The sequence below is a fragment of the Podarcis filfolensis genome, assembly GCF_964270895.1.
Source record: "Podarcis filfolensis genome assembly, chromosome: 1".
NCBI classification, from domain to species: Eukaryota; Metazoa; Chordata; class Lepidosauria; order Squamata; family Lacertidae; genus Podarcis; species Podarcis filfolensis.
This window is the reverse complement of record NC_139604.1, coordinates 130,324,580-130,336,659: the sequence shown is the minus strand read 5'-3', so window position 1 is coordinate 130,336,659 and position 12,080 is coordinate 130,324,580. Positions and strand designations below refer to the sequence as shown.

The 12,080-nt window shown below is 44.4% G+C and overlaps 2 protein-coding genes across 6 annotated transcripts in view; one reads left to right on the top strand and one right to left on the bottom strand.

The window, feature by feature from the left end:
- Window positions 1–12,080, bottom strand: part of TBPL2 (TATA-box binding protein like 2) — a 246,019-nt gene that overhangs the window by 79,504 nt on the left and 154,435 nt on the right. The gene's annotated exons all lie outside the window — the stretch shown is intronic.
- ARMH4 (armadillo like helical domain containing 4) overlaps window positions 1–12,080 on the top strand; it is a 57,723-nt gene that overhangs the window by 35,048 nt on the left and 10,595 nt on the right. For 2 of the 4 annotated variants that reach the window (XM_083613600.1, XM_083613602.1), the window contains one exon: window positions 231–513. In XM_083613600.1, the coding sequence (XP_083469726.1) occupies window positions 231–513 (283 nt within the window). Of the gene's footprint in view, window positions 1–228; window positions 514–12,080 lie in introns of those variants that run through there. The other 2 variants (XM_083613601.1, XM_083613604.1) reach the window with 2 other exon arrangements.

Here is a 12,080-nt window from a genome sequence, read left to right as displayed (position 1 = left end):
TAATAATTTATTATTATTATTATTATTATTATTATTATTATTATTATTATTATCTGCCCTGGATGCTGTAACTGAGATTCCTGCATGGCCTCTAGCCATGGCCAAAATGGTCATCAACTGTCCAGCCTTTTTGCATAGATGCTGTCCTCTTGTGGACTCCAATTATATCAATGGACCGCTGTGTCTTTCTCAATATTGTGCTTGTTCTTCTCTCTCCTGCCTTTCTAGAGGAAGAGGAGGAGGAGGAGGAAGAAGAGGAGGAGGAGGAAGAAGAAGAAGAGGAGGAGCCGGAGGAGGAAGAAGATGAGGAAGACGATGGCAACGAAGAGGAGAGGGAACCAAATTCCATGGACGAAAGCTTGGATGAAGACGCCAACCTGTCCAGCTTCACTCTTCCTGGGGAGGCGTCTCAGGAACCCCTGGAAGGGCTCGAGAACCCAGCTGGGGAGCTCTCTGGAGTCTCCTACCAAGTGCCAAGCGCCATCGAATGGGAACAACAGAACCAAGGGCTAGGTAAGCAACATGCGTTCTCTGCTGCAGTGGGCAAGTTTTGCGGCAGTGATCCTTCCCAGTCCTTTTCTGAGCACAATTCAAAGTGTTGGTGCTGACCTTGAAAGCCCTAAACGGCCTCGGTCCAGTAGACCTGAAGGGGCGTCTCCACCCCCATCGTTCTGCCCGGACACTGAGATCCAGCGCCGAGGGCCTTCTGGTGGTTCCCTCGCTGCGAGAAGCCAAGTTACAGGGAACCAGGCAGAGGGCCTTCTCGGTAGTGGCACCCACCCTGTGGAACACCCTCCCACCAGATGTCAAAGAGAAAAATAACTACCAAACTTTTAGAAGACATCTGAAGGCAGCCCTGTTCAGGGAAGCTTTTAATGTTTAATAAGTTATTGTATTTTAGTGTTTTGTTGGAAGCTGCCCAGAGTGGCTGGGGAAACCCAGCCAGATGGGCGGGGTATAAATTATTATTATTATTATTATTGAAAGTTTGAAAGGGGGTGGGATTCATTCTCGCAAACTGAACACCCGCACCCCAAAACCCCGTTGTAAATGTTTCAGGCAGCAGTTCAGAGTTAAGCCAGCTGTTTGGCTGTGTGAGCAACCGACACCCTGTTTTGCACCCTGACTGAAACGCCGTTCCAGTTTGGGAATTGGACATGCTGCGATGTTTGCCTTGCGCCGGGGCCACATTACAGGCGTTTGGAGCCTGTTTTGGGGGGATTCGGATTTGGGAAGACATCTAAATATTGCTAGGCAAACCTGTCCGTTCCAGTCCATCATTTCCCCTCGTTTTTAAAAATATTAAACCATGCTTCTAGCCCTCATGTTGGGTGTTTGTGCACAAGGCAGCAGCCGGGAAGGACTTCCAGTGTTTGGACCACTGTTCTGTTTGTTTTCTTTTCCTCTTTTCCCTCTTGTTTCCTCTTGGTATTTTTAACATTTATAAAAAGCTGGGGGCGGGGGCAGCGGCGGTGTGGAGAAAGAATTCCTTTTCATTGGGCCGAGGAGGACACAAACAGGAAGGGGACAGTCAGGGGAGGGGAGTCACTGCAGGAAAGGCAGGGTAGAAAGGATCTTCTAGGTGGGAGATGAGAGGGTCTATACCTCTGTTTGTGGATAAATGACAGGATATATATGATATAAGGGATGCGGGTGGCGCTGTGGGTTGAACCACAGAGCCTAGGACTTGCCGGTCAGAAGGTTGGCGGTTCGAATCCCCGCGACGGGGTGAGCTCCCGTTGCTCGGTCCCTGCTCCTGCCAACCTAGCAGTTCGAAAGCACGTCAAAAGTGCAAGTAGATAAATAGGTACCACTCTGGCGGGAGGGTAAACGGCGTTTCCGTGCACTGCTCTGGTTCGCCAGAAGCAGCTTAGTCATGCTGGCCACATGACCCGGAAGCTGTACACCGGCTCCCTCAGCCAATAAAACTAGATGAACGCCGCAACCCCAGAGTTGGCCACGACTGAACCTAATGGTCAGGGGTCCCTTTACCTTTACCTATATATGATATAAAGAGAATGAAGGGCCTTATAGGTATTTTCCCCCATCTTTTTTCTCTTGCTTTTATATCTTTTGGTTCTTTTTAATATTCTTGTTCTCCAAACTAGTTTGATTCTTATTGTATTTTACATCAAAAATTGACAATATATATATCTTTAATGGAAAGAGTGAGGTGAAATAATAATATTATTATTATTATTATTATTATTATTATTATTATTAATAAGGGAGATGTGGTTCTTGAGTTATTGGAGTCCTGAACTTCACAAGGCTTTGCAGGTCGAAACCAACACTTTTAATTGGAAACTAACTGGTAGCCAGTGCAGTTCCGCCAGCAATGATATTTAAAAAACCAGAACAGAAATAGGAGCATTATGTGTGATGTAGCTGTCTTGCGAAAAGTCTTCGTAGCAGCACAAACATCAACACACCACGTTCCTATCATCACGATACCTTCCTTCCGTTTATTATATTTTGCCCTTTCTGTGTGAAAAGCTTGTAAGGGGTGGGTGGGCCACCTTGAGAGGAAGGGATATGAAAACCTCCCACAGAAGCCTTTCTTTTTGGTAAACAAATCAATCACATTTTGTTTGCCCTGAGACCCCGAGAGAGGCTTGCGCTGGAATCCATTAGGAAAAAAAATAATGTACGAAACCGTGTAGTTCTGGGTTTCCAATAACAGGATAATTGCCTCTGACCTCGAGCGGCCGTTGCCTTTCAAAACTTGGAGATCGGCATTAATCAGCAGGGGGAATCGATTGAGCGGGTCTTTCCAGAGAGGTTGTTCTGGCATTGGTACTTGATAAATAGAGATCAAAGCGCTTCCAAGCTCCAAACTGTTTCCCATTAGTCTATTAGCAATTTGGAACCACCCGGCATTTTGCTGTCAGCAGCGGCTGCGCAAGAAGGTTTATTGATCCGTGGGGATCGTGGCACAGTCTCCTCCAACCGGGTGCCCTCCAGCTGCCAAGAAGGACATTGGAAAGCTGGAAGGTGTGCAGAGGAAGGCGACCAAGATGATCAGGGGTCTGAAAGCCAAGCCTGATGAGGAGCGGTTGAAGGAGCTGGGGATGTTTAGCCTGGAGAAGAGAACGCAGAGTTGACATGATAGCCATCTTCAGGTATCTAAAGGAGGATGAAGCAAGCTTGCTTTCCGCTGCTCCAGAGGGCCGTGGATTTCAATTACCGTATTTTTTGCTCTATAAGACTCACTTTTTCCCTCCTAAAAAGTAAGGGGAAATGTGTCTTATAGAGCGAATGCAGGCTGCGCAGTTATCCCAGAAGCCAGAACAGCAAGAGGGATCGCTGCTTTCACTGTGCAGCGATCCCTCTTGCTGTTCTGGCTTCTGGGATTCAGAATATTTTTTTTCTTGTTTTCCTCCTCCAAAAACTAGGTGTGTCTTGTGGTCTGGTGCGTCTTATAGAGCGAAAAATACGGAGAGTCCAGTAGTGGAATGGACTCTCTGAGGAGGTTGTGGGTTATCTTTCCTCAGAGGTTTTTAAGCAGAGGCCGGAGGGCCACTGACTGCATATGATTCTATTACTGCAGTATTGCGAAAGAACGATGTCAATCAATGTTGGATGATCTCCTTCTACCGGTCCACAATAGAAAGTGTTCTTTCCTACTGCATCACGGTGTGGGACGCTGGTTTGACATCAACTGATAGGAAGTGCCTACAGAGGGTGGTGAATACAGCACAAGATATTATGGGCTGTCCCGTGAATCCGCTGGATGAAATAGTGGGAGAACGTTGCCTCAGGAGAGTGAGGAAAATTCTCAGGGATGATCCACACCCTGGCCGGCACTTTCTTGATCTCCCGCCCTCGGGCAGAAGATATAGAAGCATGATTAGTCGCACCAACAGGGTAAAGAACGGCTTCTATCTGTGGGCTGTTAGGCTGCTGAATGAAAAGATAACAACAGGGCAACTGACTTTTGGGTTTGGTGGGTGTGCGTCAGTAAACAAGGGGAATTAAAACTAGGAGAGCTGAGTGAGGCATGCTCGTGTAATCTCGCTGTATACAAGTTGTACAAGTGACAATAAAGTATTTCAATATCTTCAGTTTCCCGTTAGCCCCAGCCCAGCTCAGCTTGTCCCCTAGCTCCTAATCATGGACTCTGTTGTTGTTGTTGTTGTTGTTGTTGTTTGTTGTTGTTTCTTCTTCTTCTTCTTCTTCTTCTTCTTCTTCTTCTTCTTCTTCTTCCTCTTCTCTTCTTCTTCTTCTTCCTCTTCTCTTCTTCTTCTTCTTCTTCTTCTTCTTCTTCTTCTTCAAAAGTAAATCAAATAGATCAATGCAATAAAAATAACAGGCACACAAAAAAGCAGTGCAGGATATCCGAGAGAGACTTAAGATTAGGTTTGTGGCGTGCTTAAAGACCGTTAGGGAAATGTCAGGGAACTGTCATCCGAAGAACAGGTGGTGCAAGGGCTCCCAGAGGTTGAGAGAGACTTATCAGCGGAGGAGGGAACCAGCAGGGGGCGAGAAAGAGCTCCAAGGGAAAGCGAGTCAGAAGAATGGCTCAGAGACAATTCCAGTGAGAACAGTGGGGAGGTTTCAGGACCTCCTATAGGGACACCCACTCCCCGCCGGAAATTGTCACGTAGAGAGTCCAGAAGACGTGTTTCCGTTAAGGAGCTGTTATGCTGGAAGAAATTCCGTAAACGCCCACTGTCGGATTCTGCCAGCGACTGACGGAGCCATGCTTATGGCGCTCCGTTACAGACAGTGGTTTGTGGACTTAGCCAAACACTGAGGGACTAGGAACTTTACGCACAAGCAGCTCAACATCCCTTCACAGGAAACCAAATTTTACATTGTCCCAGTGCCAGATTTACGTATAAGCTAAACAAGCTATAGCTTAGGGCCCCACTCTCTTGGGGCCCCCCAAAAAAATTAAAGAAAAAACACCACTGGATGTACATTTCAAATTGTATTTCAGTTCAACAATTACTTTGATAAAATACATATTTTGTTATGCGTGAATGGCTTGAGATACCTATTAGGTCCATCAATTACCATATAGCATATATTCAACACAAAAAAACAGCGACAATTTGTTGCTGACAAAGGAAAGCTGGATATATCAAGGGCCCCATTACCTTCAGTAGCTTAGGGCCTCATCAAACCTAAATCCGGCCCTGACACCTGTATAGGGAAGTTTTTTAATGTTTAAAGTTTTATTACATTTTTATATATGTTATAAACCTTCTTATTTTCTTATGGACTGAATTTTTCCCTTCCCACCCCTAATTGTTGCCTAAGATTCTTGTCTGCAGGCTAAGACAACAAGAAGAAAGGAGCGACCACTTTTAAGGCTCTAGTCCTCAGCCTCTGATCTCAACGCAGTGCCGGATTTATGCATAAGCTAAACAAGCTATAGCTTAGGGCCCCGCTCTCTTGGGCCCCCCCAAAAAATTATAGGAAAAAAACCTTGGTGTACATTTTCAAAATATAAGATAAAAAAAAAAATTAAAACCTACATACAGCAACAGTGTTTGGTGTTCTGTAGGCTCCTGTGATGTAAGTTATGGGCCCCGGCTGCTAGCCTGCTCCCTCAAATATCACTGGTTTGCTCCTTTCTATATATAGGGTGCCTACATTCTGCATGGACTGGTCACATGGCAACATGCGGCATGCGGCTGCAGACGGCAGTGCAGCACAGTTGAATGCAGGTCAAGCTGTTGCACCTGCTATCTAATATTAAAGAGTGTTTACTTCTTCCGGCAATCTTAATTCCGGCTTGGGATTCATCCAGCCCAGCCTTTCGCATGATGAATTCTGTATATAAGTTAAATAAGCAGGGAGACAATATACAGCCTTGCCGTACTCCTTTCCGAATTTTGAACCAATCAGTTGTTCCATATCCAGTTCTAACTGTAGCTTCTTGTCCCACATAGAGATTTCTCAGGAGATGGATGAGGTGATCAGGCACTCCCATTTCTTTAAGAACTTGCCATAGTTTGCTTTGGTCGACACAGTCAAAGGCTTTTGCATAGTCAATGAAGCAGAAGTAGATGTCTTTCTGGAACTCTCTAGCTTTCTCCATAATCCAGCGCATGTTTGCAATTTGGTCTCTGGTTCCTCTGCCTCTTCTAAATCCAGCTTGCACTTCTGGGAGTTCTCGGTCCACATACTGCTTGAGCCTTCCTTGTAGAATTTTAAGCATAACCTTGCTAGTGTGTGAAATGAGTGCAATTGTGCGGTAGTTGGAGCATTCTTTGGCACTGCCCTTCTTTGGGATTGGGATGTAGACTGATCTTCTCCAATCCTCTGGCCACTGCTGAGTTTTCCAAACTTGCTGCCATATTGAGTGTAGCACCTTAACAGCATCATCTTTTAAAATTTTAAATAGTTCAGCTGGAATATCATCACTTCCACTGGCCTTGTTATTTGCAGTGCTTTCTAAGGCCCATTTGATTTCACTCTCCAGGATGTCTGGCTACAGGTCAGCAACCACACTACCTGGGGTGTACGAGACATCCATATCTTTCTGGTATAATTCCTCTGTGTATTCTTGCCACCTCTTCTTGATGTCTTCTGCTTCTGTTAGGTCCTTACCACTTTTGTCCTTTCTTATGGTAATCTTTGTATGAAATGTCCCGTTCATATCTCTAATTTTCTTGAACAGATCTCTGGTTCTTCCCATTCTGTTGTTTTCCTCTATTTCTTTGCATTGCTCGTTTAAGAAGGCCTTCTTGTCTCTCCTTGCTATTTTTTGGAAATCTGCATTCAATTTCCTGTATCTTTCACTATCTCCCTCGCATTTTGCTTGCCTTCTCTCCCCCGCTATTTGTAAGGCCTCGTTGGACAGCCACTTTGCTTTCTTGCATTTCCTTTTCATTGGGATGGTTTTCGTTGCTGCCTCCTGTATAATGTTGCGAGCCTCCATCCATAGTTCTTCAGGCACTCTGTCCACCAAATTTAAATCCTTAAACCTGTTCCTCACTTCCACTGTGTATTCATAAGGGATTTGGTTTAGATTGTATCTTACCGGCCCAGTGGTTTTTCCTACTTTCTTCAGTTTAAGCTTGAATTTTGCTATAAGAAGCTGATGATCTGAGCCACAGTCCGCTCCAGGTCTTGTTTTTGCTGACTGTATAGAGCTTCTCCATCTTTGGCTGCAGAGAATATAATCAATCTGATTTCGATGCTGCCCATCTGGTGATGTCCATGTGTAGTGTCGTCTTTTGTGTTGTTGGAAAAGAGTGTTTGTGATGACCAGCTTGTTCTCTTGGCAGAACTTTATTATCCTTTGCCCTGCTTCGTTTTGAACTCCAAGGCCAAACTTGCCAGTTGTTCCTTTTATCTCTTGACTCCCTACTTTAGCATTCCAACCCCCTATAATGAGAAGAACATCCTTCTTTGGTGTCAATTCTATAAGGTGTTGTAAGTCTTCATAGAATTGGTCAATTTCAGTTTCTTCAGCACCAGTGGTTGGTGCATAAACTTGGATTACTGTGTTGTTAAAAGGTCTGCCTTGGATTCGTATCGAGATCATTCTATCATTTTTGAGATTGCATCCCAATACAGCTTTTGCCACTCTTTTGTTGACTATGAGAGCCACTCCATTTCTTTTATGGGATTCTTGCCCACAGTAGTAGATATGATGGTCATCCGAACTGAATTCGCCCATTCCCGTCCATTTTAGTTCACTGATGCCCAGGATGTCAATATTTATTCTTGCCATCTCATTTTTGACCACATCCAACTTACCAAGGTTCATGGTTCTTACATTCCAGGTTCCTATGCAATATTTTTCTTTACAGCATTGGACTTTCCTTTCGCTTCCATGCATATCCGCAACTGAGCGTCCTTTCGGCTTTGGCCCAGCCGCTTCATCAGCTCTGAATCTACTTGTACTTGTCCTCCGCTCTTCCTCAGTAGCATGTTGGACGCCTTCCGACCCGAGGGGCTCATCTTCCAGCGTCATAACTTTTATATACCTTTTGTCTTTGTCCATGGAGTTTTCATGGCAGGAATACTGGAGTGGCTTGCCGGTTCCTGCTCCAGGTGGATCACGTTTGGTCAAAACTCTCCACTATGACCTGTCCATCTTGGGTGGCCCTGCACGGCATAGCTCATAGCTTCTCCGAGTTATTCAAGCCCCTTCACCACGGCAAGGCAGTGATCCATGAAGGGGTGCTACTATAATACTATATATAAATATTATAATTATATTAAATATTTTACTTCCTTATAAAGGCCCCCATTACCTTCAGTAGCTTAGGGTCCCATCAAACCTAAATCCAGCCCTGTATCGTCCTGTGGAGACCAGAGTCCTGCGTGTCTGTATTTGTCGTGTATAAGGTACAAAATGTAGTGAAATAGCTCTGAGCATGCAGATCTGAGCTTGTAGCGGGGGGGTTCAGGCATGCCTTATCTAGGTGAGTTTACATGGCGAAAGAGAACAGGAAAAGGAAGAAACGTAACTTCCTTCCTTCCAGGTGAGGGGCGTGGCCTAATTGAGTCTAGGAATACACCTCTGTGGTCTTAACCCTTTCATGCATTAACTAGCTCCGTGCCCTCTGGTTATATTTGACTTCAATTTCCCACACGAGCTTCTGAGCTTCTGAATGACTCATGAGATCTTAGCGACACTTTCACCTTTTAAAAAAACCAAAAATTTTCATTTTCCTCCACTCAGTTGCGCAAACTCTGCTCTGGTTCATTATCCCCCATTATCCCTTTGAATCTTAATGAATAGCTGCGGTTGTAATTGCAGCCTTGGTGGGAAATGTCACATTAACACCACTCTGTGTTTACAAAGCCCCAGCGTTTCTCTAAACGGGGAAAGGGGGAATAATTATTGCTTTCACTCGGTCCCGTGATGGATATGTTAAAAGCCGGCGCTCATGAGAGAGGAGCTTCCCTGTGATTAAGGGAACCAGGAAGTGTCTGTCAAAAGTCTGACACAATGCGTTGATAAATTGTTTTGCATGGTGTGCGGCCAGCATCCGATTAGGACCTGCGAGACACGGGTTCGGCTCCCGCACTCAGCTGGGAAATTCATACGATGACCTTGAGCTAGACACCATCTCTAGCCATCTGCGACAGTAAGAACAAGGAGGGAGGGAACCAGGTATATCACCTTGTGCTATCGGCAGGAAGAGTGGGATATTAATGTAAAGTAAATAAAAATAATAATATCATAGAATTGTAGAATGCAGGAATGTGCAGCTGTCTCATGCAGGGATCGAACCTGCAACCTTGGGGTTATCAGGACTATGCTCTAACCCACTGAGCTATCCAGGCTTCATGTAAAATGTGGGAAGGTTTTCTACCACAGTTTTACTCGGTTGTCTTTGCTTTTTAAAATGTGTGGTGTGGTGTAAGTGGGCATTATTGTCTTGGAAGATGTTTAGTAAGGCCAATTCTGGGGTGGTTTCTAATACTTGCTTGGTTATTTTACTTATTTCTCGTATGGTTATTGTCTAGAATAGTTGGATTTTGGGGCACTCATCTTTTCCTCCGTCTACCTCTTTCCCCCTTTTCTTCCTAATGTCTCAACAAATGAAACCGATTTGTAAAAATGTTACATGGGGGGAAAAAATACGAGAGAGGGACATTGCACACACTTTTGTAAATCAACAAGATCTTTAATAATAATAAAAAATAAGTATACAGAATGATTTTTTTTAATTTTTAAAAGTACAATGAACCAATACAGTTACAGTTCTGGAATGCAAGTGAAAGCAATTGTAATTAAAAGTTAAATTGTTTAAAAAAAAATGTGTGGTGTGTCGCCCTCCCCTTCTCTCTTATCAGAAGAAGATTGCAAACCTAGATGGAAATTTCGTTTTGCTATTAACCCAAAGCTGGGAGGTTAATATTCCCCCTAAACCCTGTTAATCTTTTTAAAAAGTCATCATTGCAAGTTGCCACAGTTCATGCCGTAAGTTATGGGCTTACACCGCAGGCATGTCCAAAGTCCGTTTTGGGGACCTAATCCGGCCCTCTGGTCGATTTAATTTGGCCCCTGTGGCAGTATATGTCCCTGGGGTAACCCCCCCAAAGCCCAGGAACTTCAATCCTAAAAAAAGTTCAACAGCTTTGGGGTAAAATTGTAAAAAAAGCTCAAGAACTTCAATCCAAAAGAAAGCTCAGCAACTCTGATCAGCCGTCACGCATGTTCACTTCATCAAATCTGGCCCTCTTTGAAAAAAGTTTGGGCGTTTTATCTGAGAGAAATAATTGTCTCCCTACAGCCTTATCCCTGTTCCAGGTACCGCATAATACCAGTTCTGCATTTGTAAGAAATCGACCCCCACTTCTTCTTCTTTTCCTCCAGAGATTTCCCTGCGAAAGCCTGCTCTTTAAAGCTCAATTGGAGCAAACAGCAATCCACAGAAAACCTGGGCGCTAAATGAATGAATGCTAAAGAGCAGGTTTTTATGGGGAAAACGTGGGGCGCTGAATAACTGTGAATACTGGTCTACCTTAAAAAGAAAGATTTAAGAAAGTTTGCTAACAGTAAACATCGAGGTAGCTCGTCATGTGGCTTTTTTTGTTCTGCCTCTAGCAAAATTCAGTTTTGTTCACGATCGTGTTGTAAATTAGGACTTTAGCATTCGGGTGTTTTTTAAATCAGCGACTGGCTGGTGCCTAGCCAAGATTTCACACTGTGCCGCATGTTGTTATGGCTAATGGCTCAAACAGTAACACTGCACCGAACTGATCAAGGGGAAAGAATAAAAAAGCAGAGAGAAGAGAAAGTAATATTAATAAGGGATCTTTCTGTCTAACAGGGAATGATGACTTTTGTTGATTAAATCTAAAGTTTTTTCACAATTCCTCTCTCAGAAAGGGCACCCGCTTGGGGTATTGAATAATAAGGAAACTGATTTCAATTAAATTGATTAATTGGAGAAAGGCAGTGACTAATACACTAAAAATGATTTTGTCAGTTGACTGCCCTATTGGAAAATGGATGTTCGAGAGCTGAGTCACACCTAATGAAAGCCGCCAGGGATCACAGGTGATTATAGGAATTGCAAATATTTTATAGCCTGCCTTCTGTTCTTTCATTTGATTTTTTTCCAAAAAAAGAGAAAGCATTATTGGCAATTAATTAAGTTACACAAGAAAAATTATGTGCCGAAGAAGGACTTCCAGTTGAAAAAGACAAAACTTGTTCCTATAGCTACACGTATAATTAAAGACACTCGTCTTCATTGAAAAAAAACCCTATTAATATTCCGTGTACACAATTCAACAAATTATTCGATTTTGACCTGTGCAATCTTTGGAGTTGGGAGGATAGCTTCATATTTCGTTTTCCTTACTTTCTCATGCTTAGAAATATAGAAAATCTATTCCCTGCCTGAAGTACCCAGATCTTTTATTTCGACTTGGCAAGGCAGGTCCCTGCCAATTTTCGTTTTAGCAGACAAGGAGACCGAAAGCAAGAAAATGAGTCTGAGTTAGAGGAGGGTGTTTAACCTCCGTTGTCAGAATGAGCCTCTGTTGTGTAAGCCCTGTGTCCAGGGCAGCTGTTTATCAGCTCCATCTGGTATGCAGTATGAGACCCTACCTGCCTGAGTGTCTCAACTGAGTGGTGCATGCCCTGGTTATCTCCCGCTTGGACTACTGCAATGCACTCTACGTGGGGCTACCTTTGAAGGTGACCCGGAAACTGCAACTAATCCAGAATGCGGCAACTAGACTGGTGACTGGGAGCGGCCGCCGAGACCACATAACACCGGTCTTGAAAGACCTACATTGGCTCCCAGTACATTTCCGGGCACAATTCAAAGTGTTGGTGCTGACTTTTAAAGCCCTAAACGGCCTTGGCCCAGTATACCTGAAGGAGCGTCTCCACCCGCATCGTTCTGCCCGGACACTGAGATCCAGCGCCGAGAAGCCAAGTTACAGGCCCTTGGAGCTGGACCTCAGTGTCTGGGCTGGACGATGGGGGTGGAGATGCTCCTTCAGGGATACTGGGCCAAGGCCATTTAGGGCTTTAAAGATGATCCTCAGGGTTCCTTCCAGCTACTTGACTTGATGCCGCCCATCTGACTGGGTTGCCCCCAGCCACTCTGGGCAGCTTCCAGCAACGTCAAACATAGTCAAACATCACT